This window comes from Balearica regulorum, chromosome 3, assembly GCF_011004875.1.
Source record: "Balearica regulorum gibbericeps isolate bBalReg1 chromosome 3, bBalReg1.pri, whole genome shotgun sequence".
Taxonomy (NCBI): Eukaryota; Metazoa; Chordata; class Aves; order Gruiformes; family Gruidae; genus Balearica; species Balearica regulorum.
In genome coordinates this window covers 58,691,160-58,715,852 of record NC_046186.1, presented here as the reverse complement: position 1 = coordinate 58,715,852, position 24,693 = coordinate 58,691,160, and the positions used below count along the sequence as shown (strand labels likewise).

Here is a 24,693-nt window from a genome sequence, read left to right as displayed (position 1 = left end):
TTTGCCAAGTAGAATTCTCAAAAGCACACTGATTCAGATTGATCAGAGTGATTGTGAAAGAAGACTATTCCTGCACTATTTCAAATGACTCAGATAAGGTGGATCTGAATTTGGACACCTCAAAATCAGAAACAATAATGCAGTTTCATTTTTTATTTGCTTTTCTGCCTCCTCTTCCATCCAAAACTAGGAATGATGTAAGTCACTTTATTGAATGTCTCTGGCCAATCCCCCAGTGTTCACACAAACATTTAATTCATCAGTGTTCTGATTTTCAGAAAAGTTGAAAAGAATAAGGTACTCAGGTCCTGCTGAATTCCAGGGGAAGCTGAATACACTCTCCTAAGAAAGCTGCAACCCAAAGTCCAAACTCCATGAGCAAATAAAATCTAATTTGAAATTTGACTTCTAAATGTATGAAATCTGAACACCAGTTTTGGCTGACTACAGAACATTGTAGGACCACTGAAGATCTGTAGCTAATATGGTGGGTAGAAGATGGTAAGACTACTGCTGTTTTCTCTTTTTCAGCAGCCTCTCTGGTAAGTTCTCCACTTTTTCAGACCACAACAGGACCCTAGAATTGAAGGGACAGCCTATGGTTTCTCCCCCTACCCCTCGGTCTTCCTAATCTTGCAAGCCTTGGATCAGAGGCAGGGAAAAGAAAGAACAGTGCTGAGGCATTCCCAGTTGTCCACAGCTTACATTGGTGGCACCCTAGGTCCGTGACTTCCAGCTTCCCTTCTCCATTTGCACAAAGAAATGAAAAAATTAAAGCAAATACAGAAACTATTTCTGAAAATGTCAGTGGGTTTGCCAATAAAGATGGACACTGAGGGGTTCATGGAATGTAGAAGATGATTTTAGACTCAAGACTTTTTGCTTTGTCATGCTTAATTAAATATTCCTTAAAGGATGATCTAAGAGCACTCTGAACACGACAGGCTAAGAGCTGTCATGACAAATAGTCTCTAGAACACCTTTGCTTAATCAGCAAAATAAGATCAGGCTCCTCAAGCAGATCACTGTGAGAAGAAATGGTCTTCAGAGCTGTGCAGTTTGAATTGACTTTTCCTCTTTCTGAATGACACAGTGAGGTGACTGGAAACAGACACCTGTCTGTCCCTTGATGCAGAAAGGACATCACTCACATTTGTCCCTGACTCCTCAAAGCAAGGCAAAAGGCGTTAAGCTGTCCCTCTCACAGCTTGGCCTAAGTGGAGGAGGAATAGATTTGCGGAGTCTAAGTAGTCTAGAAGCAAACTTGGGAGCCAGAAGTACTACTGAAAGCCCTGAGGGTAGGTTTAGTGACTAAATGGGTACAAAAAGTGCTGCACTTCTCCAACTGGTGAGTGGTGAAAAAAAAAAAAAAAATCTATTTGAGACCTCAGCTGTTCCAATGAGCTGCATCCCTTATCTAAATGGGTAGAAGGAACACAAAGGGATAAGTAAGCAATATGCTTGACTGCAACAGACAGGAATTCAGACCTTCCAAGCCAATGCACCCCACTGCATGAATGACTTCTCCTACAGTGAGGTTGAGTATAAAAAGCAGTTGCAGCTATGGTGAAAAGAATGAATAGGAAAACGTATAGGGGCACACAGCTGGGGCTCTGGAAGTCTGTGTTCCCTTCTAGCTCCTTGGGATGCTCCTAGTCTTCCCTGGGATGCTGCCTCCCACCTGTGAAATTGAGATGATGTTTCCCTCTCTGACACAGTGCAATGGAGATGACATTACCCTACACGATGATGACTTCAAGTTGTCAGAACAGCCTATCACTAAATAAATGTGAACACTCAAAATCTGACAATGATAGAGCAACTCTGCATTCTTTGATGGACATGCTTATTTAGAAACATAAAAATAGATCAAGCTCTCTGCTGCTTACTTTCCTTTCCTCAGACATTGACTGGAAAATTTTATGTGCTGTACGATTTCGCAGTGGCATGGAAAAGACAGACCTTCCCTGTGCACCTGCTGCTTCAGTGCTAGCTGTAATTTGCATTTTCTGTAAGGAGGAATGTCCTTCTGCCCCAAGCAGAAGGCCATTTTCTTGCCTTTTTAATGTTTTACAAGTTGTAACGCTCTTTGACATTAATCTAGTGTTTTCCCCCTAAAATGCGGGGTGATCAATTTGGCCCTTGTCCACTGACAGACTGTACTTGGAATGTGTTGGAATCTTTCTATAGCAGCAAAGTAAAATTCCATTTTATGAGCACACTTGACTATCTGATGAACAAGAACCATTCAGAGACAATCACATGTGCCACAATATGCCCAGCCATGTAACTCTGCTTCTAACCTTTACCTTAAGGCTTGTGACAGTGGTCTCAACCTTCTCCTCAAACGATTTGAAAGTTGGAGAATTCCTAGGAGAAAAAGTAAGTTGAAGAAAGGAAGAAGAGTCAGTTGCAAACGTAATGAGGTAAACTCCACAATTTGATCAGTTCTTAAGCAGGCAACAATGCTAGGACAGAATGAAGGCTGGCTGGCAGCACAGGGCTATAGACTGATACGGTACAGTCACTTGTGCTCTGCCAGTCAAATCTAACTACGGTAATCAGATGAGTATTTTTTAGCTACAAATTTGCAAAAGCAGAACCTGCTGAGTAATTGAAAGCAAACAGTGGCCTGCCTACCTTCTGGGACATTTATCACGTTTTCAGAAGAACAACCAGGGAACGCTGGCTGTAGTGCTGCATTACTCTGGTTTTAGCCATTTGTGGTGGTGTTGTCAACAAATTAACATTTGTTTTTCAGCTGATGAGCAAGTTCATAATCTACATAATTAAAAAGATGACAGTTTAATGTCCTGAGGCTAGGATGAAGGAGATTAGAACTCCATAGCAAGTGGGTCCCAAATGCCTTTGAGGCATCCTGAGCCCCCACTCCATGATTTTGTGACCACAGGTGTATCCTGCCGCTTTCAAAGACAACGACTTTAGGGAGACTGTGTTCCTAGGGTGCCCCTCTGACAAAGCTAAGCTTTTCTCTGCCTTTTGCTCCCTGTAGAACAGAACACAACACTGTTTCTGGGAAAACTGTGAGTTGAACATATCTTGTAAGAATAAAAGAAAAAGGCAACAGCTGTGATTTTCCTTCTTAAAGCAAATCACATATTTGGTTTGCTGGCTTGCCTGACGATCTTGTTCTTTCTCCAAAACTTGAAACATAGCCTCTCCTTCATTTTAAATGCATGCAATTTCTTCCATTTCTTCCTGCAAACAGAACATACTGACCGCAACTAATATCTGCCATGTAATATTATTAATATAATGCATATGCTGTTTTAAAGTGAGAATATGGATTCTCATAGAGATCTGTACTCAAATGCCCCTCAGTTCCTTAGATGGATGTCTCTTCTCCCCTTTTTGCAGCAGCTTCCCCACTGCTGATAGTCCCTGTCCCACGTAGGAAGACATGCTAGAAGCAGACAAGCTGGAGTAAGTACAAAAGCTTGTCTCTTCCTCTTGTAGTTTAGCTAGGACAAAGGACTTGGGCAAATCTACAGTGGGCAAAAGGGATCTTCTTCTGGTTCTTTGCTCCTTGCTTGACAACTGAGAGCTCAATTACAGCATACTTTGTGTTTCATTATTAGTGAAGACTGCAGCTCAGAAACTGTTGTCCAGCAAGGTTCCTCTTGTACCTTCTTTACCATAAGAGACAAAGAGGTGAGAGGATCTCTCTAAGCCCAGTGCAGTACAATGAAGCAGTTTAGTGTTTAGTTCTTCAGCTTTTTTTTTTCTTTTTTTCACCTGTCTATTGTGGTATATCCAGAAAGAGATTCTAGAAACTACTACCACTGAAAGCATAGGGTACCTCCTAACAACATGGCCAACAGGATGCACTAAAGCCAGTACAGCCATTTGTTCCTACATGAAATAAAACATAACAGTGATCTTTAACCATAACGGAGGATACCCTCAGAGTGGAACAATGAGGCAGAACCACTTTACTCTGGCAGGTGCCCAAGTCTCTGTGTCAGCCACGGGGAAAGGCAAACACGTTCAGGAGCCTGTGCTTCATTTCCGAAAGCGATGAAGCCAGTGGCTGCTAAAACTTTAGTGTTCCAGTTCATCCTCTGTACATTCTGGGAACTTACCAGGACCATCATGATGGCCTCTATCTCTGCACATACATTTACATCATATCCCTCATCAGGCTAAGTTAAACTGACCCTAATTTAAGGAAAAGGCAAACAGAAGCTAGTTGGAAAAATAATGCAGATTTACTTTTGGTTTCGATTAAATAGGCGACAAACTTTTCATAGCGCAAGAAGGGTCAAAAGGAGAGAGAAATTGAGTTTTATAACTTCTATTTGACTCATAGGTCACACAGGTGAACGCTTGCCTTAAACTAACCACCTGCTGAAGGTGAATGAATTAGCATCCATCATATAGTTAGGAGTTTTGTTCTCCCTAAATGCATGGCAGGGAGTGGGGATATTCATATATTTAGAGGCTGAGGGGGTAAAAAGAAAGCTGGATCCTAATTTTACTGAAAACACTTGGAGCTTTACTTGAACAGACATCAATATTTGGCTGCAGTCAAGTAAAGTGTCGTTATAGCCATTAAAATATGAAAGCACTCATATAAAATCCCTCCATAGGAGCATGATCCAAAGCCTGCTGGAGTGGAAAGCATCTCTGACGTTAATGGGCTTTGGATAATGTTCTAGAGACAGCAAAACAACTGAATTACAGATTCAGTAATACAAACCTGGTAACAATCAACTACCCAAATACATCTCAGAACTGCTTCATTTACTCAAAGGCTTGTACAAGAGATTAAAGAGTTAATACAATTAAAAAGAAAAAACCCACAGATGGCCTGTCCTGCAGCCCTTATCTACATGAATAACCTTAATTGATTGAAGTGGGACTATTCATCCAACTAAAAACTGCAGGATCAGGATCAAAGCATGCAAATCCCCCCTCATTACACTGTAGAACATCACCATAGCAAATAGAATATGGGTAGCATATTACCTCATTGCAGGCATGCTTATGGAATGGCGAATAGAGTAACTGTGGGATGAAAGCAAAAGATAAGGGGAAAAAAAAGCTGTAAAATCCAGTTTGCAACATGATTATAACATATAATTTTTATTTTTTAAACTTAGCTTTAAATATATATATACATATTTTCAGTAGTACTGGTACTCTTTCTGTCCTGATGGCAATATCCGTTTGAATGATGCAGGCCCCTGCTATCTATAGAGACACGCAACACGTGACAGAGGAACAGAGAGCTACCTGCGTGTTGCGCAGCGAGAGGCATTAAGCTCTGTGTTGGACGCGTGCAGTACGCCTCGGGTTTGTGAGCATAAACAGAGCTGGTTCAAGGCAGCAGGCAATTGCCCACCTTTGTTGCATGTACAACGCCTATTTCTGTAGGCTCCTGCACAACAGGCTGCCTAACCAAGAGGTTTCTTCAACCAGAGAGGCAGCTCTCTTGGCTGCAGCAGCTGCTCTCTCCACCTCTCTAGGATGTTTCACCTCCTCCTTCGCACCTCAACATTACCAAGGGTAGAAAGCTGTTTTCCACAGCTCTTGTCCTGCTCTCCCTGTAACACTTCCCTCCTCAGACTTCCCAGCAGCAAGAGTATCATCAGAAGGCTGGCAAGCAGAGGATGGAGCCTCTGGATCACTCAAAGATCCCCAAATTGTCACTAACTGCTTGACTTGTTAGCCACATTCTCCCACCTGAGCCACCAAAGCCAACTCTGCTATCATTGCATCACCTGTTCCCTGCTGCTGGGAAGCCTGTTCTGATATTTGAAGTGTAAGAACTGTCCACAAGTACATTTAGAGCTGAACACTGTAAGTAAATTGTGCACTGCAAGAGTTATGTATTGTTTCAAAAATTCCTGCGTGGCTCCTTTCAGTGGTGACTGACAGCTGCAGCTTGGTCTGATTGAGAACAGTGAGAGCTTCACTTTACTTAGACCAACATTTGGCTGCAATCAGGCAAAGCATGATTACAGCATTAAAAAATGAAAGCTCTCATATAAACAGCACATGTGTTTGTTCTAAAAGTGATACAAATTCAGAGCAGCACTGTGTCCATATACACACAAAAGATTTTTTTTTTCCAGATTAAAAATTCAGAAATGGGGGGTGGGGGGAGAGCTGTTTGGCAAGCAGGTGGGACAGAGATATCTTATGCAAACTGTTTGTTGTTGTGTATATTTGAGGGCTTCTGCTAAGCTCAGATAGACAAGAACCGACAGCAGACAATGAAAATGTTTCATGTTCAGTTTTTCACATCATTTTTAAGACTTATGAAAGATTAGCCCAAACATTTCACAAGTACAGCAAATCTTTAACAATCCTAGTTAAATTAAACAAGCCTGCTTGCCATTTTAGTCTTGTAACACATGACAAATAGGCAAAAAATAAGAATTTGGAAGTATTTCAGCATAGGCTGCTCCTCTTCTAATAGCAAAACTTTCCAAATATGAAAGTCTAACTAAGAAGATTATATTGTGCCAAATTAAATTTGCACAGCTGAGAGAAGGCATGTGACAGACAATCTGAATACTAAGTGCACATTTCACTGAGTTCATCTTTTAATTTATTTAAGGAGGTAAGGATGCAAATTATAGGAACAGTGACAACATCATCTTTTACTTTAAGCCTAAAATATAAAGCTTTTTTTTAAAGACACACTTGTTTGATGGTGATCAGTGCAGAGACAGAGAACAGAGATCCTTCCTGACAAAGGTTGCTAAACATTTTAGTTTCATGTCAGAGTGAGGTAGGAAGGTCAATCTATGCCCTCTTTTGAAGTTTTCTCAGTGAAGTAAGAGTCCATATTAGGATCACTTAGCTGAACAGAAAAATTGTTCTTGACCTGTCCTGTGTACTGGCAATGCTACGAGGCCAGAGGGACCGCAGGGGGGTCAGGGCTGTCCAGCCCCTCTGCTAGGTGAACTGATGTAAAGCCAGATCACTTATAGAATCTTTGAGCACACATAAAATTGTTTTGTAATTCATCATATACTGAAGTGCTTTACACATCAATAAATTCAAGCTCTAAAGATAAAGAACCCCTTTAATTATGTTAAGAACTTGGCCTACTATTGGAAATTTCCCCAGGACTCAAGACTTAAACACCATCATGACTTCATGACTAATATACTTTTGGTTTATTGAAGAGGAGGTAATTAAATACTTTATACAATCTTTATAAAACTCTGCCGGCTGAATAGAATTTTTACTGAGCGTTTGTTGTTTATGTTCCAATCTCTGACAGAAAAAAGATGGTTGAGAGAATGGGATTACGTATAAATAGGTTTTCCCAAGAGCAACGTCTTTTGAATGCGTTCGTTATTTGAATTTGAGACTAATCTACTGAAGAGCAAGGCAAACACACTGTAGCCACTTAGTCCAATCCTTTCCTCATTATACTCACCATGCTGTAAAAATAAGGCATTACAGTTTAAGTAGCATATGTTTCTATCACATACAGTGATGCTGAAAGGAAAGAGGTTACTGCATTACATTCCATAAAACAAATCCTGTCAAATACAGAAGCAGTATTCAAGGAGAGTAATGTGTCTTACCCAATTGAATGCGATCTGTGGTGGATGCACAAGGAAAGAAAAGCAAGAGTTAAAAGTATTATGAAAATGTAACAAAAATATACATATATATCTGTAGCATGTCAAACTGCGTGCGGAGAAAAAGAAAATCATTTGCATTCAAATCTTGATGCTGGAATTCACACTAGACTGTGGATCAGTTCAGATTCCTTCAAAGCAAAAATTTTCATACACTCCTTCACTATGCAGTCACCTATTCCACGTGCAACAAAGAACGGCGGTTTTGTCTGCTAAACTTTGTATTCTCTTCATTAGATCAGATTTAAACAATGCTAACTGGTTTTCCTCCCAAAATCCTACCTTAATCTCATCAAAGAGAAAGTATAGGTGAAATGGAATTGTACATCAGCAGCAAATATCTTCCCTCCCCCCCCCCCCCTGATTTCCTATCATCTCTCAGTTGAGAAGGGTATGGAAAAAAATAAGGGCCTTTAATTCCTAAAATGACATTTTCTGAAATACTTCTTCCTTGTTGAAAACAGTACTTGAAACACTTTGACACTGTTTTCCAGCTCACAAGAAACTTAATTAAGGCAGCACAACTGGGAGATGCACACTGATACACAATATTCAAAGGATGTTGTTAAGGTTCCGAAGTCGAGAAATGATGAGGCAGACAGCCACTCCTTCATCTCTGTGTGTTATTGCTGTAGTCTTTAATTACAGACCACTTCAAGGCAACACCTGCCTCATGCAGTGAGCCAGATAGATGGTGCACACTTAATGAACATGTCTTCAATTTTTTCACATCCTTTTTCAATGTGTGGTGTGATGCATTATTTACTGCACAATATTCATACCTTGCTCTGAAGAAAAGCATTGATTTCTTCAGGGTTCTATACAGGGCTCATAATCATGTATATTGGTGCTTCTCAAACATTCATGGATTTATCTTCACAACACATTTCTGCTTAGACCCTCATAAGTAATACTGTTACCAGAGGTAGCCTCCTGTTAATACTTGCTGACTCCCTGTAACAGCCACTCCCTTCTCCATGCTAATACAGATATTTGGACAGCCATATGATAAGGAAATCTGTGTTACTGCACAGCTCTAAAAAACAGCATAAATGAAGGGACGAGTGTCAGTAGAAATGAGAGAAAACAACTGCTTCACCCATCAGCAAAAGAAATGCTTATGAAATTATATTCTGAAGCAAGACAATATTACTGTTTCCTTTACAGAGGATATCAGAGACACAGAGGTTTAAGAACGGTAGTTTTGAGTAGGACAACCACAATATTTCAAGGAATTCAGCTCTCAACAAGTTCAGCAACAGTTTTAAGTGCCCAGAACATTCCTAGATCATGGAAATCCTGGAAAGGCACATCCCTGCCTGTTTCTTTCCACATGTGCCTTCCAACTCCTGGCAGGAATGAGGCATTATATTACCTTCATTCATCTTTAGAGCGGGCTCATCCCAGGCACTGAATTTGAAAGGGGTCTGTGTGATCACCTAATTAAAGAAAATGTATGAGACAGTTGAATGAAGGATGTATAAGCAGTATAACTGCTGACATCCTAATTTGCATGCACGCCTTTGTCAGCTTAATCTTCAAATGCATTTACTTGCGTCGTAGTAATGTATGTGGTAGTGTGCATGTAGTAGTGCAGTGTATGGAGTTTCCTTTTTTTATTTTTACTTTTTAAAGCAAACAAAAAAAAATCAGAAAGTCTCCTACTTGGCATCACAACTTATTACTACAAAGGGCATCACCAGGGCTGAAACTCTTAGATGCACATAGATGGTTGCAGGGCAGTCCAGCAGCATTGCATGAAAGATCCAAAGTTTACCAGAACGCAAAGGAGCAAGGGATAAAGACCCTCAGAACTCCGTATCACATCCGTGCACTACATGGCAAGAGCCATGTTGAAATGTCGGAGTATAACCTCTGTTTCTGAGAGATCTGAGCCTACACTGCTGCCCTGTGACTTGGGACTCCCTTCTTCCCCTTTGCCTTCCTTTTCCATGGCAGAAAACATTAAAGGAGGCAATACGAGCTGCCAGAACCAGGACAGGGTGGAGGGCCAAAAAAAAATCCTGACGGCATATCATTAATCACAATAGCTATTCATGAAGAATATATTAACTATATTACTAGTGCCTGATTTGTATCCCAAAGCAAATGTATGTGTATACTGGTTTTATATGCATTTCTCATATTTCTAGTAACATGATAATATTAAATAGAATGCATTGCAACTGTAAAAAGACGTTCCAAGCACTAATAATTCATACAGAGCTTAGAAGATGTAAGCTGCTAATGATTATTCATACACAAGATGAGTTAGAGAGTTGCAACACTGGGAAGCTGGGGTGGAGATGAAAGAGAAGCACAGCAGCTGCATCAAAAGCACTTTGTCCCAAAAGGGTGGCTTCTCTGTTCTTTGCGACACATGGAATTTTGTCATTTTTCTTTCTTTCTTGTAGATTTCATCTTCTTGAATTCTAGCACAGCAAAATAGCACATTTGTGGGAGTCTATCTATCTGGCCTGTTTCTGATCTATGATATTTTAGTAAATATTTTTAGAGATAATCCAGGGTGAAATATCTTTCAGGTTATTAATTGAGACCCTGCATCTTCAGAACAGAAACATATGTGTTTCGTGTGGTGCTCTGTACAGTTGACATAGCAGGCAACCTGGAAAACAGAATTTTGTTTCACAAAGGTGGCAGTCTTCGATATTTAGAGTCAGGCTGACTACAAACACTTTCAAAATCACCATCGCCACAGGCAGGGGGTAAAGGCCAAACATACCAGACTCTGAACATACTGGGAATTATGATGATCATCTGGATTGTAGAAATCAGTTTCAAGTGTCTGTTCTGAATGAATGCAGAACAGGGATTTGCATCTGGATGCCATTGGTGACTATCAGCCTTAATGCCTAACCAAGAGAATTAAGCTAGAGTCTGATGTGTGTTTAAATCAGCATTATGGGAGGGGGGCGGTGATAATCCATATCTGAAAATATCACCGAAATAAAATGATTTTGATTAGCAAAAAAGCAAGCAAACAATAAAGAACGCATGCCTCCTTACAGCTTACGCCCCTGAACACAGCTGGGATTGGAGTGGGAAAGGGGAAGATTTTTAAAACCAGGTTATTTAAGTTATAAAGTTTACAGCGTGACCCCACGCAGAACTGCACCTGCCTGAGGTGAGCCAAGATCTTAGGCCAGCTTTGCTGCTGAGTGAAGCATACTGACCATTACTCCAGATTCAGGATGTTCAGCAGATGCAGAAAGCCCAAGTCATGCCATGCTTTATGTAACTACGGGCTGCTGGCTATACTGCCTGCTGCTTCATCATCAAGTGTCAAGAAAACTCTCCTAATTGAGAACTTAACAGTAAGCGTCCACAAAAAATGACAGTGCTGGTATATTCAGTTCATATTTTCCTGAAAAATTCCCAACCAGGTTCAAGGCAATAATTTCAAAGAAAGCTACTAGAAACAAACTTCTTGATTAATCAAAATGCTTATGGAGTTAGCCTCTGCTTTGAGCCCTTGGCTAAAGAGCTAATGGGATAAATACCACCCATCTGCTTCCCAAGCGCTAGTCAGAAGCATAATCGCCATGGAGGTGGGGGTTGATACTGAGGTAAGACAAAGGAATTTGGTAACAGTGACTGATTAAGGGAAATACTAAAGGAAAAACATGCTCTATTACAGTGAAGACACTTCTGCCTTTGCGGTTATCTCACACCCTATGCAAATCACAAGCAACAGGACCTGAGAAGTACTGAATTGTTAAGAGTTCCCGATATGATCAAGAGCCAGTGTTCAAGGTATTTGTACACCAACTCTTTGATCACTGCTGTAAGCTCTACAGCCTGGAAGCAGCAACAGGACCTGTTCGCTGAGCAGTAAGCTTGTCTTTTTTACAGGAGGAAGTGTTAGGAAAGAACAGAAAATGAAACAGAGGATATGTTGGTGCCACATGCAGCACACGCATCTCATGCATTTCTCAAAAATACAGAATACAACGATAAATGCAGGGAAGGCAGTAAGAATAAACAAAGGCAGGAAAAAGGCTTGTGAAAGCAACTCATGCAGCTGGAACCTCAGCCTGGAAAAGAGGGAATTGAACTGAATATGATAAAACCACAGGAAATCAGGAGTGACATGAAGGACAGTAGAAGGACTGTAGAAGGACCAGAGGACACTCACTGGTTCTCATAATAGAAGAGCCAGAAGGCATCAAAGGAAAGACCAGGGAGACTCAGAATAGGGAATGAATGAACAAATAAACCACACGTCTATTTACCACATAACTATCTGTTCATCTGGGGAGACAGGAGGTGCTATGAATGTCAAAAGCTCATACATGTTAAAATAAATAAAAAAAAGATAAATTCATGAAGAAAAACCCTTCAAAGACTTTTAAATGAAAGCTCAAACCTCTGTTTTAGAAAGTTGGCAGCTCTCAGATTGCTGAATGCTAAAAAAAAAAAGTACTAGGAAAATGTAACTACATGCCTCCTTATTTTTGCATCCTTTTATAGGCATATACTACCTATGGATGTTTAACTGTATCAAGTCAAACAATTCTTAGTTTATGTACATACCCTGGTTGCAAGTCACTCACTAGATTTCCATTTTAAACTGCAATGTGGAAAAAGACACTGTAAAGCAGATCATAGAGCGATGAAAGTTTTCCTTTTTTAGTTTCACCTAGAAAAACAGTAGTATAAACCATCTGTGTATGGTTTATTAAGCTGTACGTAAAAGGTAGGTATAAAGGAGGGACTCTAAAAATAAAAAAGTGGGGGAAAAAAGTTTTAGTTGCCAAGAACTACGCTTCACAAAAAAAATACTTGAAATACTGTAAAATGGATTCACACAGATCTTAGGACGTGGTTACCTCATACATTACAAAATGACCAAAAAAGTGAATACATACCAATATCTCTAATAAATGAGACCCTACTTCTGCAGTTCAAACAATATATTGTAGAGTTACCCATGTCCATTTATTTCATCACAAAAAATCAGCTCCCTGAAACACCTGAGAAGTTCTGTAATCCTGCTATGAAGTTGAAAACTGAAGTGCCGGTTTACAGTGTACAATTTCTTCATTAATGCTTTCATTCTGAGGAACTTTAAGATCCACACTTTTAAAGATACATCAACATATAAAGCCTGACATTTAAGTTGCATTTTAGTGACAGTTCTTCTCCAGACCTCAATTCCTGTTACTTTCATCACATCTTTTTTCATACATACAACTGCAGAGCAAAACTTTGCCTTTGTACATCTTGAAAAAGCTGATAAAAAATAGCCTGAACTATTTTTTTGATTTATCTTTCCACAAGGAGCTCCAAGGCAGGCTTGTTTTCTTTAGATGATGTTGGTCTATAGAATCCATATATGAATAAAATTCAGTTAATAAAGATCTAACAGCATTTTTTTGTTCCATTTTACTTGTAGATTTCCTTGAGCTTGCAAAGATATTCCAAAAGGATTTCAAATTGCACTTATTTTTTTTTAAACCAAGACTCAAATAAGAATTGTATCTTCATTCATTGTTATCCCTTCTTTTTGGTTGAAATGATGAATGTTATAAAAATACTCTGACTACAAACTATTTGAACCTTTAAAACACTAATGCAGAAGGAAATGAAGAGCTGACAGATGACTTATACTTTTTGTTCTCAAAATAAGACCAGAGAAGCAGCAGATTCCTATACCTCATATCTCCAAACTTCTTGCTGATAGCAGTTCCTACATTGCTGATAGCTGCTGTTGCTTTTTGTCCTGCATGGCTCAGGGTCTCATGTGTTTTCTTGTAACTGGAAACAAAAAATAGAACAGAAATAGTGATAAGTATTAAAAAAAGAGAGGCTAGAATCGCCTGCAATTAATTTGCTTTTCCCTTATTTCCACATCTTAAAGTCCCATCCACAGAAAGGTTAAGCAGCGTAGTAACTGTAGCACAAAACAAATTGCAAAGACGCCCACATCTGCACAGTTTCCTAAGTGCAGTATAATCCTAATGTGAGCAAAACACTCTCCAGGGCAATCCTTCACTGCATCTCTCCCCCTTGCAGATAATACCCCCTGGGTGGGTCAGTACAAGCTGTTTAAAAGTAGAATGCAGGGATTTGTTGAATACTGTTTGATACAAATTCTGATTACAGAAAATAATATATATATATCAAATAAGAATTCTTGCAGCAGACACTGACTTGGTAGCAAAATCAGCTGGCTAACGCACAGAAAACAATCAGGACGTACACAACCCTGCTCTTCCATGCATATACATATTAGGTACATTTAACAGATACACTTTAAAATGATTTGTTGATATTTCAAATTAAACAAAATTGATCAAATCTGTTTCTATATGCTACAGTTTCACTTTTTAAAAATTTCTTTAAGGGAAGGAGGTTTTGGGGGAGAGAGAGAGAAAGATGAAAAAATATCTCGACAGTGAATGCATATTCTTAATTTGACTGACTCCTTTTAGAAGTCATTCATTTCACATATAGCATATACATTCAAACACAGAATCATCTTAATTTACTGATCTAGAATATATACTCTGACCCACATAGATCCTTCAGTATAGTTAAGTTGCATTCTCAAAGAAATCAATAAGCTTCTCTGCACAGATGCTTTTTTGCTGAGTAAACTAACTCTGAGCACGTCAGAGGCTTCCTTCCAACTAAATTATCTGATACTCCCAGTGACGCAGACAAGCTCAGAATTAGAAGTACTGACCTAGTAACAAAAGGAGAGCACATTATAATCAGTCTTGTATCCTGTGGTGTGCATTGGCAGACAAGAACTGAAGAAATGATCGTGAAAAACTCAGAAATACAATTCCACTGGTTCTAATTCTCCTTTGAACAAAATCTGTAAGATTGCAAATGTGTACCAAAATACACTGGAGATTAATAAAAAAATCCCACTGCCTAATTCCTGAAATAAAGTATTTTCTTCTCACTTTTAGGTATATGAAAGCAATATAACTTTGTGAAGGCATGAGGGCAAATAAGAGAAGATGAACATTTGCAATATGGCACATCACACTTCATGTCATGCCCTTTTAGCCCTAGCAGTACCTATTGCTGAAAGTCCTCTGTTGAGGACTGTGTGTTACAAACTGCAGCTTACAAGGCAGATGCCATGTAATGCTCTATCCTTTCAGACAATCTTCTATCAACAATTAATTTTCCCCAACACAAATGTTTTGATTTTATATTCCTAAGCCACAAAATATGTTACAGACTACTGACCTAACAAGTTCTAAAGCTGCCAAGTGAAATGGCTGCTTCTATGAAGGTGCTTGTCTCTATTTTCACTGACTAGCAAGGCAGTCTACAGGGAGTAACTTAAGACTAGGGTACCAAATCTCTAGAAACCTAGAGTTAGATAAGCTGAATCAATCACATGCGCAATGTGGAATGACAACAAGGGCTAAAACATTGCAACAGTGACAGAAGGAGCACAAATTATAATTAGAAAGGAAGGAGCACTGGTTATGCCTGTTTTATTTATTCAGGTGGAGTACAGAGAAGACCATAAAGATTGTTTTCACTGGGACTCCTTTCTCCTCAGCCAGTCTGTCCCTGCACGTAGCAAGACTGCAATGTTCTTATTTCATGGAGGCCTCATTCTCTAGCTTAACTAGTTTAATAGCTCTGTCATTCTCTTGCTGTCAATGGACGTACTTTCATATAGAGTGGAATGAGACCCTAAAATAGACATTAATAATGCTTCAGTCAAACTATGAGCATGTAGCTTTTTTGATAAGTGTTGCCTATGAAAAAAATTTAAAATCAAATATTCTAATGCCTCTTTAGACATTTTCCTAACAGAGAAGCTTCCTAAACCACTCAGCACGTGTGGAATTTTGTTGATTACAAAACTAAGGCCAAATCTTGACTTCTAGGTCTAAAAGATCCTTGGTAGCAGAACCTATTTATGTACAGGTTGCCTGTACATAGTAAAATACTTTGCAGATACCCTTCTGAACTGAATTTTTGAACAAGACACCTTGGAGTTAATTTTATTCACAGGCATATTTAGTTTTATGACAAAACATCTCCACATCTTACCTTTCTGCTGCAGGTTCTTCACACTGTATAAAACTGTTAGGAGAATAGTCCCAAATGCCCCACACAGCAGACAGACTCGAATTTAATTGAGAAACACTGGAGTCCCCTATGTAGTTCTGAACATTACATCGGTCAGAACACACCTTCTGGGAATTGGCTGAAATAACACCGATTTCAGCATTCCAACTAATACTGTGTTTTCTCTGTAAAACCCATAAACCCGACATCCTCCCCAGTATTTCCACTGGCAAGGAAGACATGGAGACTGCATTTATATTCCTAATACTTTTGCCATTACATAACAGCGTAAATCCAGCTAAGACCATTACACAACTGGTCTTTTTTCAGCACCAACTTCAGCAATGACTTTTGACAAGAACCCCTCCTCCCTTCGGCAATGCTGCAGACCACCTTTAAGGAACAACAAAATAACAAAAGTAAAAATGCAGTGCAACATGTAATACGTGTCAGCAGAGACAAGAAAGAGTAATTTGCATCTTATCAGAGCTCACTGATAGTTAGCTTAAAAATCAAGCCCCCTCCATCCCTGCCTCTCCACCATTATGCGCATCACTGTGCCTTCTTCATAAATAAATTATCTTTCCACAGAGCACATTGCCTTAGTTAGTTATGCTCTGTGTTGATAGAGAGCACAGTATTTTGGCTCAGATGTTTTTATCATCATATTTATGTCATATTTACAGCGTTCATTTGATACCTTGCCAAACACTCTGGTAACAATGATCTCTTCAACGTAGTTCTTTCTGACCTCAGGGAATCTTCTCAGTTGTATGTAGCATTAATAATCTGAGCCAGCAGATTTCGTATCCTTGTGTAACACACACCAGTTTGCAGTTTTGTTTTAACAGACTGAACAGCTTACATAATTTTCAGAAACCTTTAAGAGCAGAAATAAAGTCAGATATTCCAGGTAAGACCTACTAACATTTATTCAGTGGGAGAAGTGCTGTACGTATGGTCCTCCTAACGCCACCAACTGCTCCGGTATGCTAAGTAATCTAATATACCTGCTCATCCTTTGAGCAGCCATTGCTGGCAACCATTAGGCAAGTACTGACCACGCAGCTCATCAGGACAGGGAACAGCATCTCAGCAGTCAGCCAGCCATCGGCTGAAATAAGGTTGGAGACCCTGCACCTTAAGGCAGAAAGGCTCCAGCAGAAACAAACTCAGATAATTCAGGACATGCAGAGATTCAAGAAATACCACCTTCCAACTCAATCCACAGCGTGCGTTTTTACACAAATACATCTTTAGACACTATGCCTTTCTTACACTAATACAAGGTTACCATAAGTCCTCTGAGTTTAACAGCATTATGCTGGATGCCCAGTAGCATTAGTAGAAGTAGAAAAGGCCGCTTGATTTATGCAGTTAGAGTAGGAATGCCTTCTCTGGTTTTGTGGCATCTAAACACACTCCGTAGCACAGAAGAATTGCTGGTAGTGCCTAACAAGGGTCATAGTCCATGCTTTTCACTTAGCACTTAAGAGTAAATATTTATAATGTACTTCATAGACAAGAAGGATTAAACAAATATGGTATGTGAACTGGTGTCACAACTGTAAACTTGTAAATAAAACTCACCTGTGTCATTGTGAACATTACCTTTTGATATGACATTAACCTAAGTATTTCATCCATCAACTTCCAATTACAATTTGGTTTTCAAAAATAGGGGATTTGTTTAACAAAATCAATTATATATAAAACTGATTATTAGAGGTTATTGTAAAATATGCTGATATTGCAGTTAGATTCTGATAATATTGCCCAACACATTTAAAAGAAGCTTTAAAGATAACTCACATCTCCAGTACTGCAACATACTAATTAGGCAAAGTAGATTTGCAGCATATTTTGACTGCGTTTTCACCTGACAGTTTCATATATTGCATTTAGGTTGTACTATCATATGACAAGCCAGCCTGATTTTTACAGCCAGTGAAGCTAAATGAAAGAAGATAGCGTTTCATAAAACACAGTGTGTGGAGGAAATAGTACTTCATATAGAGTATAGCTAGGCAGCAGACATATAGAGAGGCCTGAGAACTAGACGTTTAAATGACCAACATCATCTGCAGGATAAGAAAGGATAATCATACTGCATGCTATTTGATCTCAACTCAGTACAGAATTGCCTTTCACATGACAGAGTTAAATCTAACCTTCCTTCATAGGAAGGTACATCGGCTGCTGACAGGAGTAGGCTACAAATATAATATTCATATTTTGCATGGCAAGCTGCACATTTGACCTACTACAGTAAATTATAAAGAATTTAAATTTAGCTTCTGTAAAATTAGTACATTTGCTAATTAGTACATCTTCATTCAGCATTATGCCTTTCCATCAATGGTTGCTAGCAAAATTAATCCATTTGAGAAGCCCTCTTCTGTGATAAAGCTGACATAAGATTCGACAAAATGCAAACAATTAACAACAAAACCATACAGTAGAGCAGAGCCTGGTAGCACAAGCCATACCCTATGGAGTTTGCTTCTTTTTAGTTTTCAAAACATTAGTCAGCTTAAGAATGACATTTCTGGAATCAATGTAAAGTATCTGGGTCTCTGAGAAAGTCTCTGTTAGAAAACTATTTTTCTGTCAATTTTCTGTGAAAAACAGGGCTCAGCGTTCACTAAATTATGCTAATGCTCAAGTGAAATAAATGCATATATGAATGGCAGATAACACGTACATAAAACGTTCTCTAAGAGTATTCATATTGCCATTTTGCCCACAAATGAACTCTAAGGTGGTGTGGGGTTGTTTGTTGTTTTTTTTTTTTATAATGCTTACCTGAAATTCATTCCAACTTCAAAAACAAACAACAGCGGATGTACTTTTTTAGACATTCTTCCTGTTGCCAGGTATGTTAAGAATTAATTGAAACTGTGCTGGCACTTGAACAGGTACATATGCCTGAATCAGTCAAAGGAAGTATGCCCCAGGTAGTTCCTCTCCCACAGAGAGAGGAAGAGCAGAGCTGAGGGAACCAAACCTCTGCAGGTCGCAGGGGACCTGCCTGCAGCCAGAAATCTCTGCGCAGCACACGGAAGATGACTGTTCCATAGGCTGGAGAGAGGCACAGGTCAGGAAAAGTGCCAGACAAAGGTGACAAACATTCTGTGCTGTCCTGCACTGTAATCTTGAAAAGTTTTGGGAAAAAATTGGGATACAATTGTATGAAAGGCACTATTTGTGCAATGCAGCATAGAATAGGGGAAAACCAAGCAGTTGTGGTACAGTTAATCTCCAGGTAGAAAAGCCACAATATGTTGGTTTAAGCACAGATGAGCTTAAGACATTCCAGGCTGAAACTTCACAGTTCAACACACCTTAAAGTATGCCAATAACACTGTCTGTGGGCTCTCTACTGTACACTAGATCAACTAAATTATGCAGATTAAACATATCCCAGCCCCCCTCTTCCTTTCTTCCCCTTCCCGTCTTCTTTCCCTTTCCCTTCCCTTTCTTTTTTCCCTTCCTCCATTTCCTTTTCCTTCTTTCTCTTTCCTTTTGCTTAATTTCTGGTTTTCTTTTTCCTTCCATTTCTCCCTTTCCTTTTCCTTTCCTTCCCTTTTCCCTGTCCTCTTTCCACTGGCCCTTTCCTGGATATTTTTTTTTTTTAATCCTAGCCATTTCAGAGATTCCAATTTCCACTCAAGCCTCCCCTTCTCTCCCCTCCTTACAGTTAGATATACATACATACAGATAACCATAATATATGTGTATATATTTTCTGGTGCCCAATGATAATTACAGTGGGTGTTTCCCTGAGAAACTAAGTTCTGGTGTAAACAAGTGGACATACATCTTTTAGAAAAGGGATGAGAATAGACTAAGTTAACTTCTCAAAGTCCTTTCTCCACCCTTCCAAATTCAAGGCCAGATATGCATATGGAAAAGCAGCAAAAAAATTATCTTTGATGAAGGCATGAACATTGCCTGATCTGACCCAAAGCATACAAAGTCAGTGGAAGTGGGAGGCTCCCTTTACTTCCATACAGCACAGGCTCACACACAGGTAATCTGCTTGTTAAAGCCAACATGCAATTTCTTCACTTACAAAACTGCTACATTTGCTTGCAAATTTAGAAAAGAAAATGGCAATAGGTGATTACACTCTGCAATGAACAGAAACACCCACATTTCTTTTACTACCACTCATAACAAGTATGCATGCGGGAACATGGTATACTGAATTCCTAAACGTCACAGTAGGACTGTGGTTGTCCACAAATTATATCTGACTTCCTAAGAAAATTCTGAACCTTTGGAACACATTACTATATATTTAAAGTTACAATAATGAAGACTGCAGGTACAGTAGATTGTAAGTCTAAAACACATGCAGCGCAACTATTACTTTTTATTTTCTCATCACCTGGCAGAAATTTGAACTACAAAATGTTAAGTTCCCACTATTTGTGGAAACCCATGCTATTGTCCTCAGGTTCCCTATCAGCAGAACTAAGCTTGCTGGTAGTCAACAAGGAGATCTTTATTCTGTCTCTGGAGGGAAAGGCCAAGCCTATGTTGAATGCACTTGTCCCACATCTCAGGTAAGTATTACGTGTAAGAGCAGAACAATATTGAAACCTTCCTAAAAAGGCTTCAAAAGACAGCCACCACCTGGGAAAGCCCCAGACACTGTCTAGGAGACATGCTGTTCAGAGCTAGCAGAGTTCTCTTGATTCTGGCCTCTAATTCACGAGATTTTTCCCTTTCTACAACAAGTTACAATTTTTGCCTGTGATGATAAAAAACAAAAAGTCATTTTAAAAATTTAGTTTTGTGAGATTTCCATCCTAGATGGCAGCCTTGCATGGGTCCACTTTCCATCACATCAAAGGCTTCCCAATCCCCTGGCTGGAATCACTAACTATATTGGCGTTGAAACATTTCACTTAATTTCACTACTACAGCCATCAAGGAGAGAATGGCTTTTCTTTAAGTTTTTAGCTAGTCTAATAATTCATTGGCCATGGCAGAACTGCTGCTTGCAGTGGTCTGAACACCTGGAATATTGGTTTTTTGGGGGAAGGTTAATAGCAAAACCGACCATTTTCATCTTCCTAGAAGCTCTCTCTGTAGTTATATTACTATTCATGGGTTGAAAGGGTATCCATTTAAAACAGAGGAGGCTTATGCCTTCTAACAGTTTCAAGAAAGAATGACAAAGGAGCTTCTGGGAACTATTAGGCTGGAGTGAGGTTAATGGTGGGTAATTTTACAGATACAACTACTCCTTAGAAACTCAGTAGTACCGAAATATCTCTTGAGAGGACAAGACTGTAATGTCCTACTGTTTTGTTCATTTTTTTTTTTTTTCAGAGAAGCACAGAAGAGCACCAAATAAAAAGCTGAGGGACAGACAAAGCTGAGCATGGTTACCACATACACGCTTAGGAAAGGCCAAGGTATCTTGTGTATCTATGTTCTTAGTGCTTCATGTGAGGGACTGGTGAGGAGGATAAATTAGCCCTTGTAACCTTCGCCATATATAATGCAATGCAATTCTGTAACTGCATTGAAGAATACTATTACTTGGGACCTTGACTGTCTGAAAAAAAATGGGGTAACAGGAGTCTCAGGAAGTTCAGCAAGGGGAAACGCAGAGCCCTGCAGTTTGGGATTAATAACACCATGCACCAGTAGAGGCTGAGGATCAACTAGCTGGTTGCAGCCTTGCAGAAAAAGACCTAGGGTCCTGGTAGACAAGTTGAACATGAGTCAGCAATGTGTGCTCACAGCAAAGGCGGCTAACAGCATCCTGGGCTGTATTAGGAACAGTGATTACAGGTCAAGGGAGGTGACTCTGCCCTTCTACTCAGCCCTGGTTATGGCCACACCTGGAGTGCTGGGTCTTGTTCTGCACTCCCCAGTACAAGGCAGACACGGACATACTGGAGCAAGTCCAGCAAAGGGCAATGAAGATGTCTAAGTGATCAGAGCATATCTCATATGAGGAAAAACTGAGAAAGCTGGGACTGGTCAGCCTAGAGAAGAGAAGGCTCATGGGAGGATCTCATCAATGTGTATAAATAACCTGATGAAAGGGAGTAGAGAAGATAAAGGCAAACTCTTCTCAGTGGTATCCAGTGGGAGTGCAAGAGGCAATGGGCACAAATTGAATGCAAGAAATATTTAAACAAAAGAAACAGGTTTTTCACAGTAAGGATAATTGAACACCGAAACAGGTTGCCCAGAGAGGCTGTAGAGTGTCCATCTTTGGAGGTATTCAAAACCCGACTGGACATAGTCCTGAGTGCCCTGCTTTAGCTGACCCTGCTCTGAAAGGGGAAGCTGGACTAGACAGCCTCCTGACATTGCAGTCAACCTCAACTATTCTGTGATTCTGTATAAAACTAGGTCAATCTTTATAGAAGCTATCTTCTTACCTTAATGCACTATGCAGTGAAAATCTGAAGTACAGAAGGCTAGACAGAACTGTGGGAACTTTACTGAAGTAAACCACCAAACAGCTTTAAGTAAACATACTGCATTCAGGTTACATAAAACCTTTCCTTTGTAGCAAAATGTTAACTAGAAAAGCTCAATTATGGTCTTTGTAAATATCCCTGTAAAGACATTTTTAATGATTTCTTAAGCTAAAATAAATAACCTCAAAATCCATCAACATTACCCTGCTTCTAGCATCTAAATAAGAAGGAATTATCTATGTTTAAAATATAAATTAAAAAACCTGCATTGCTAGAAGCTATCTGAATATCCACCCACCTCTATTCACTGGAAACTTGATCTTTAAAAAGGTGTGTGAGGGAAGTCATTCCAGTTTAATGCTTTACCACCATGAAAGCAAATTAAACTGGAGGCAATCATATGCTCTCTAGTTACTAATATCCTCTACAGTAGAACCCTCTGCCTTCCATAGCCCAGAGATTATACTAAAAATCAGTGCACTGAAGAGTAGCAGAGGAAATGAAGAAGGAACTTGGAAAATGCATTATGATTCTGGTCATCATAGCAAGTGAATGACTTCCAGATGTATTTCATACAAGGCTGAAAAATGCAAACTACATTTACAGGTCTTCTTTAGAGAAAAACAAAGCTGAATAAAAAAGCTAATTTGATACCAAAAAAAGCTGCAAATTACTGTTGCAAATGTAGTGTCTTACTAGAAGTAGTTAGAATTGCTTTTGCATACCTTAAAGCATGAATTAATGACAAGGAAACAGACTGTACAGAACTGTATGTTGAGCCTGACATGCTCTTCAGTCTATGGAGGACATCAGCCCATTGAACTTTCCTCAGTAAGAAAACAATGACTTTTTTTTTTCTTTTTAATCACAGCAATCCTGTAATGACAATTTCTGACATGTACCTGTCAAGCATGCTTAGGCTAAGTCCTGAGCTACCTGTAGCCAACCATTTAAAATATAAATGCTTAAAAATATTCAAAATCTCAAGTTCAAATTTAGTCATTCCAGGTGGCATCCATCCTGTGAGTTAGATCATGAGTCTTAACTAGATGTTCAGACACACTTTACAGAATTGCTTCTGAGAGAAGTCCACTCCTCTGCCCCTAAGTCCACTTTAACTCTAAGAATGCATCCCTAAATGGAGAGCTTAGAATTATTATTGACACTAACAGGACAAAAATTTGGTGCTTAATTGTTCTCTGTGGCTTTGAAAAGTTCCCCACTAAAGAAAAGTGGTTTTAACTTCCAGAAAAGCACAGCAGCTACAAAACCCAGTAAGACTTAGTGAAAGCAAAATTTGTCTCCTTAAAACCAGGCCTTTTTAAAATTTCAAATGACTAACTGCGGATTTAGAACCCTAAAGTACAGGCTTGTAAATATTTTGAACTTTTATTTTTTAAAACAGGCTTTTCATCCTTACTAAATCAGAGAATCTCGGTGAGTAATGCTATCCCATTGCTATTTTGGTGCAGCTACAATGAATCACCTCTATTACTTAACACATCCATTCTGAAGAATGCCGGATTACCATGATTCGTACTGGCATGAGTGTCAGCCAGAATTATATAGCAGTTGGACCATGGACATCAGGATTTTCAAGGGCACAAATGAACTCCTGTTGCTCATTTCCACATAACTACTTGTGGACACTCATCACGTAACAGCTTGTTGTTTTTGAAACTCATCTTAAAAAGTAGCAGCTACCATACTGATAAAGTCTCCTCAGTCTCTCTATGCTTGTGTGAAATGTCAACATCGTGAAGGGAAAACAAAAAGCTGTCATGGAATTTGCTACCAAATTTCAAGTGAAAAATGAAAGTTTTTGTTTCAAAATTTTGCTAGTGTCTCCCAGTAACTCCAGTTCAGGTGTCTTGTGCCCCTCCTCTCTTCTAAAGCTCAGTGTCTCTAGACTATCCTCTACTAGCACGTGCTAGACACCCTCACTGAGTCAGCATGGGTGCCTCTGTTAATGACATGTCATGAGAAATAGGACCTAGCTGAGAAACTGTCCAAAAGTTAGAGACAGGAGACATACAAACTACATTTTCTAGTAACGGGTTTATGCCTTATTTGACTTCTCATTTAAATACAAAGAATTATTATTTTAACGTAAAAATGTACATTGGTACGTACTTTTTCCAGGTCTCTGTCAGGGTTTTGAGTGCACCAAGAGGCACTGCAAACTCTTCCACTCCCATTCCCTGGCTCAAGGCCAGCTCTGACACTGCACAACTGTGTAACCTTGGGTAAGACCATGGTGACAGTGCTGTGCAAGAAAGAGTTGGGAGAAGCCTTGTTAGGCACATCTCCCCTTCACTTGGGAGCTACACTAAAGCTTAGACTGCATCTAAGCCCTTGGTCCTTGCCTGAGTTATGTTACTGGTGTGCATATATCTGGCCAAGTACCTCATTGATCTTGAGTGATTTGACTGCCTGGATTGACCTTTGACCTGGAGATCTGAACAGACTCACCTGGAGGTCTGAACTCTTGGCTTGACCCTGTTTACTGTCACTGGACCTGCTCTGCTCTCTTTGTTCAGGTTCTGTGG

General features: G+C 39.5%; 1 protein-coding gene across 2 annotated transcripts in view; it reads right to left on the bottom strand.

The window, feature by feature from the left end:
* Nucleotides 1-24,693, bottom strand: part of TPD52L1 (TPD52 like 1) — a 61,893-nt gene that overhangs the window by 3,165 nt on the left and 34,035 nt on the right. Inside the window, exons 4-7 of one of the 2 annotated variants that reach the window (XM_075748021.1) lie at nucleotides 13,302-13,403; nucleotides 7,569-7,583; nucleotides 4,990-5,028; nucleotides 2,310-2,370 (exon numbers count right to left, since the gene is read on the bottom strand). In XM_075748021.1, coding sequence (XP_075604136.1) covers nucleotides 2,310-2,370; nucleotides 4,990-5,028; nucleotides 7,569-7,583; nucleotides 13,302-13,403 — 217 coding nt within the window. The remainder of the gene's footprint in view (nucleotides 1-2,309; nucleotides 2,371-4,989; nucleotides 5,029-7,568; nucleotides 7,584-13,301; nucleotides 13,404-24,693) is intronic. The other variant, XM_075748022.1, reaches the window with a different exon arrangement.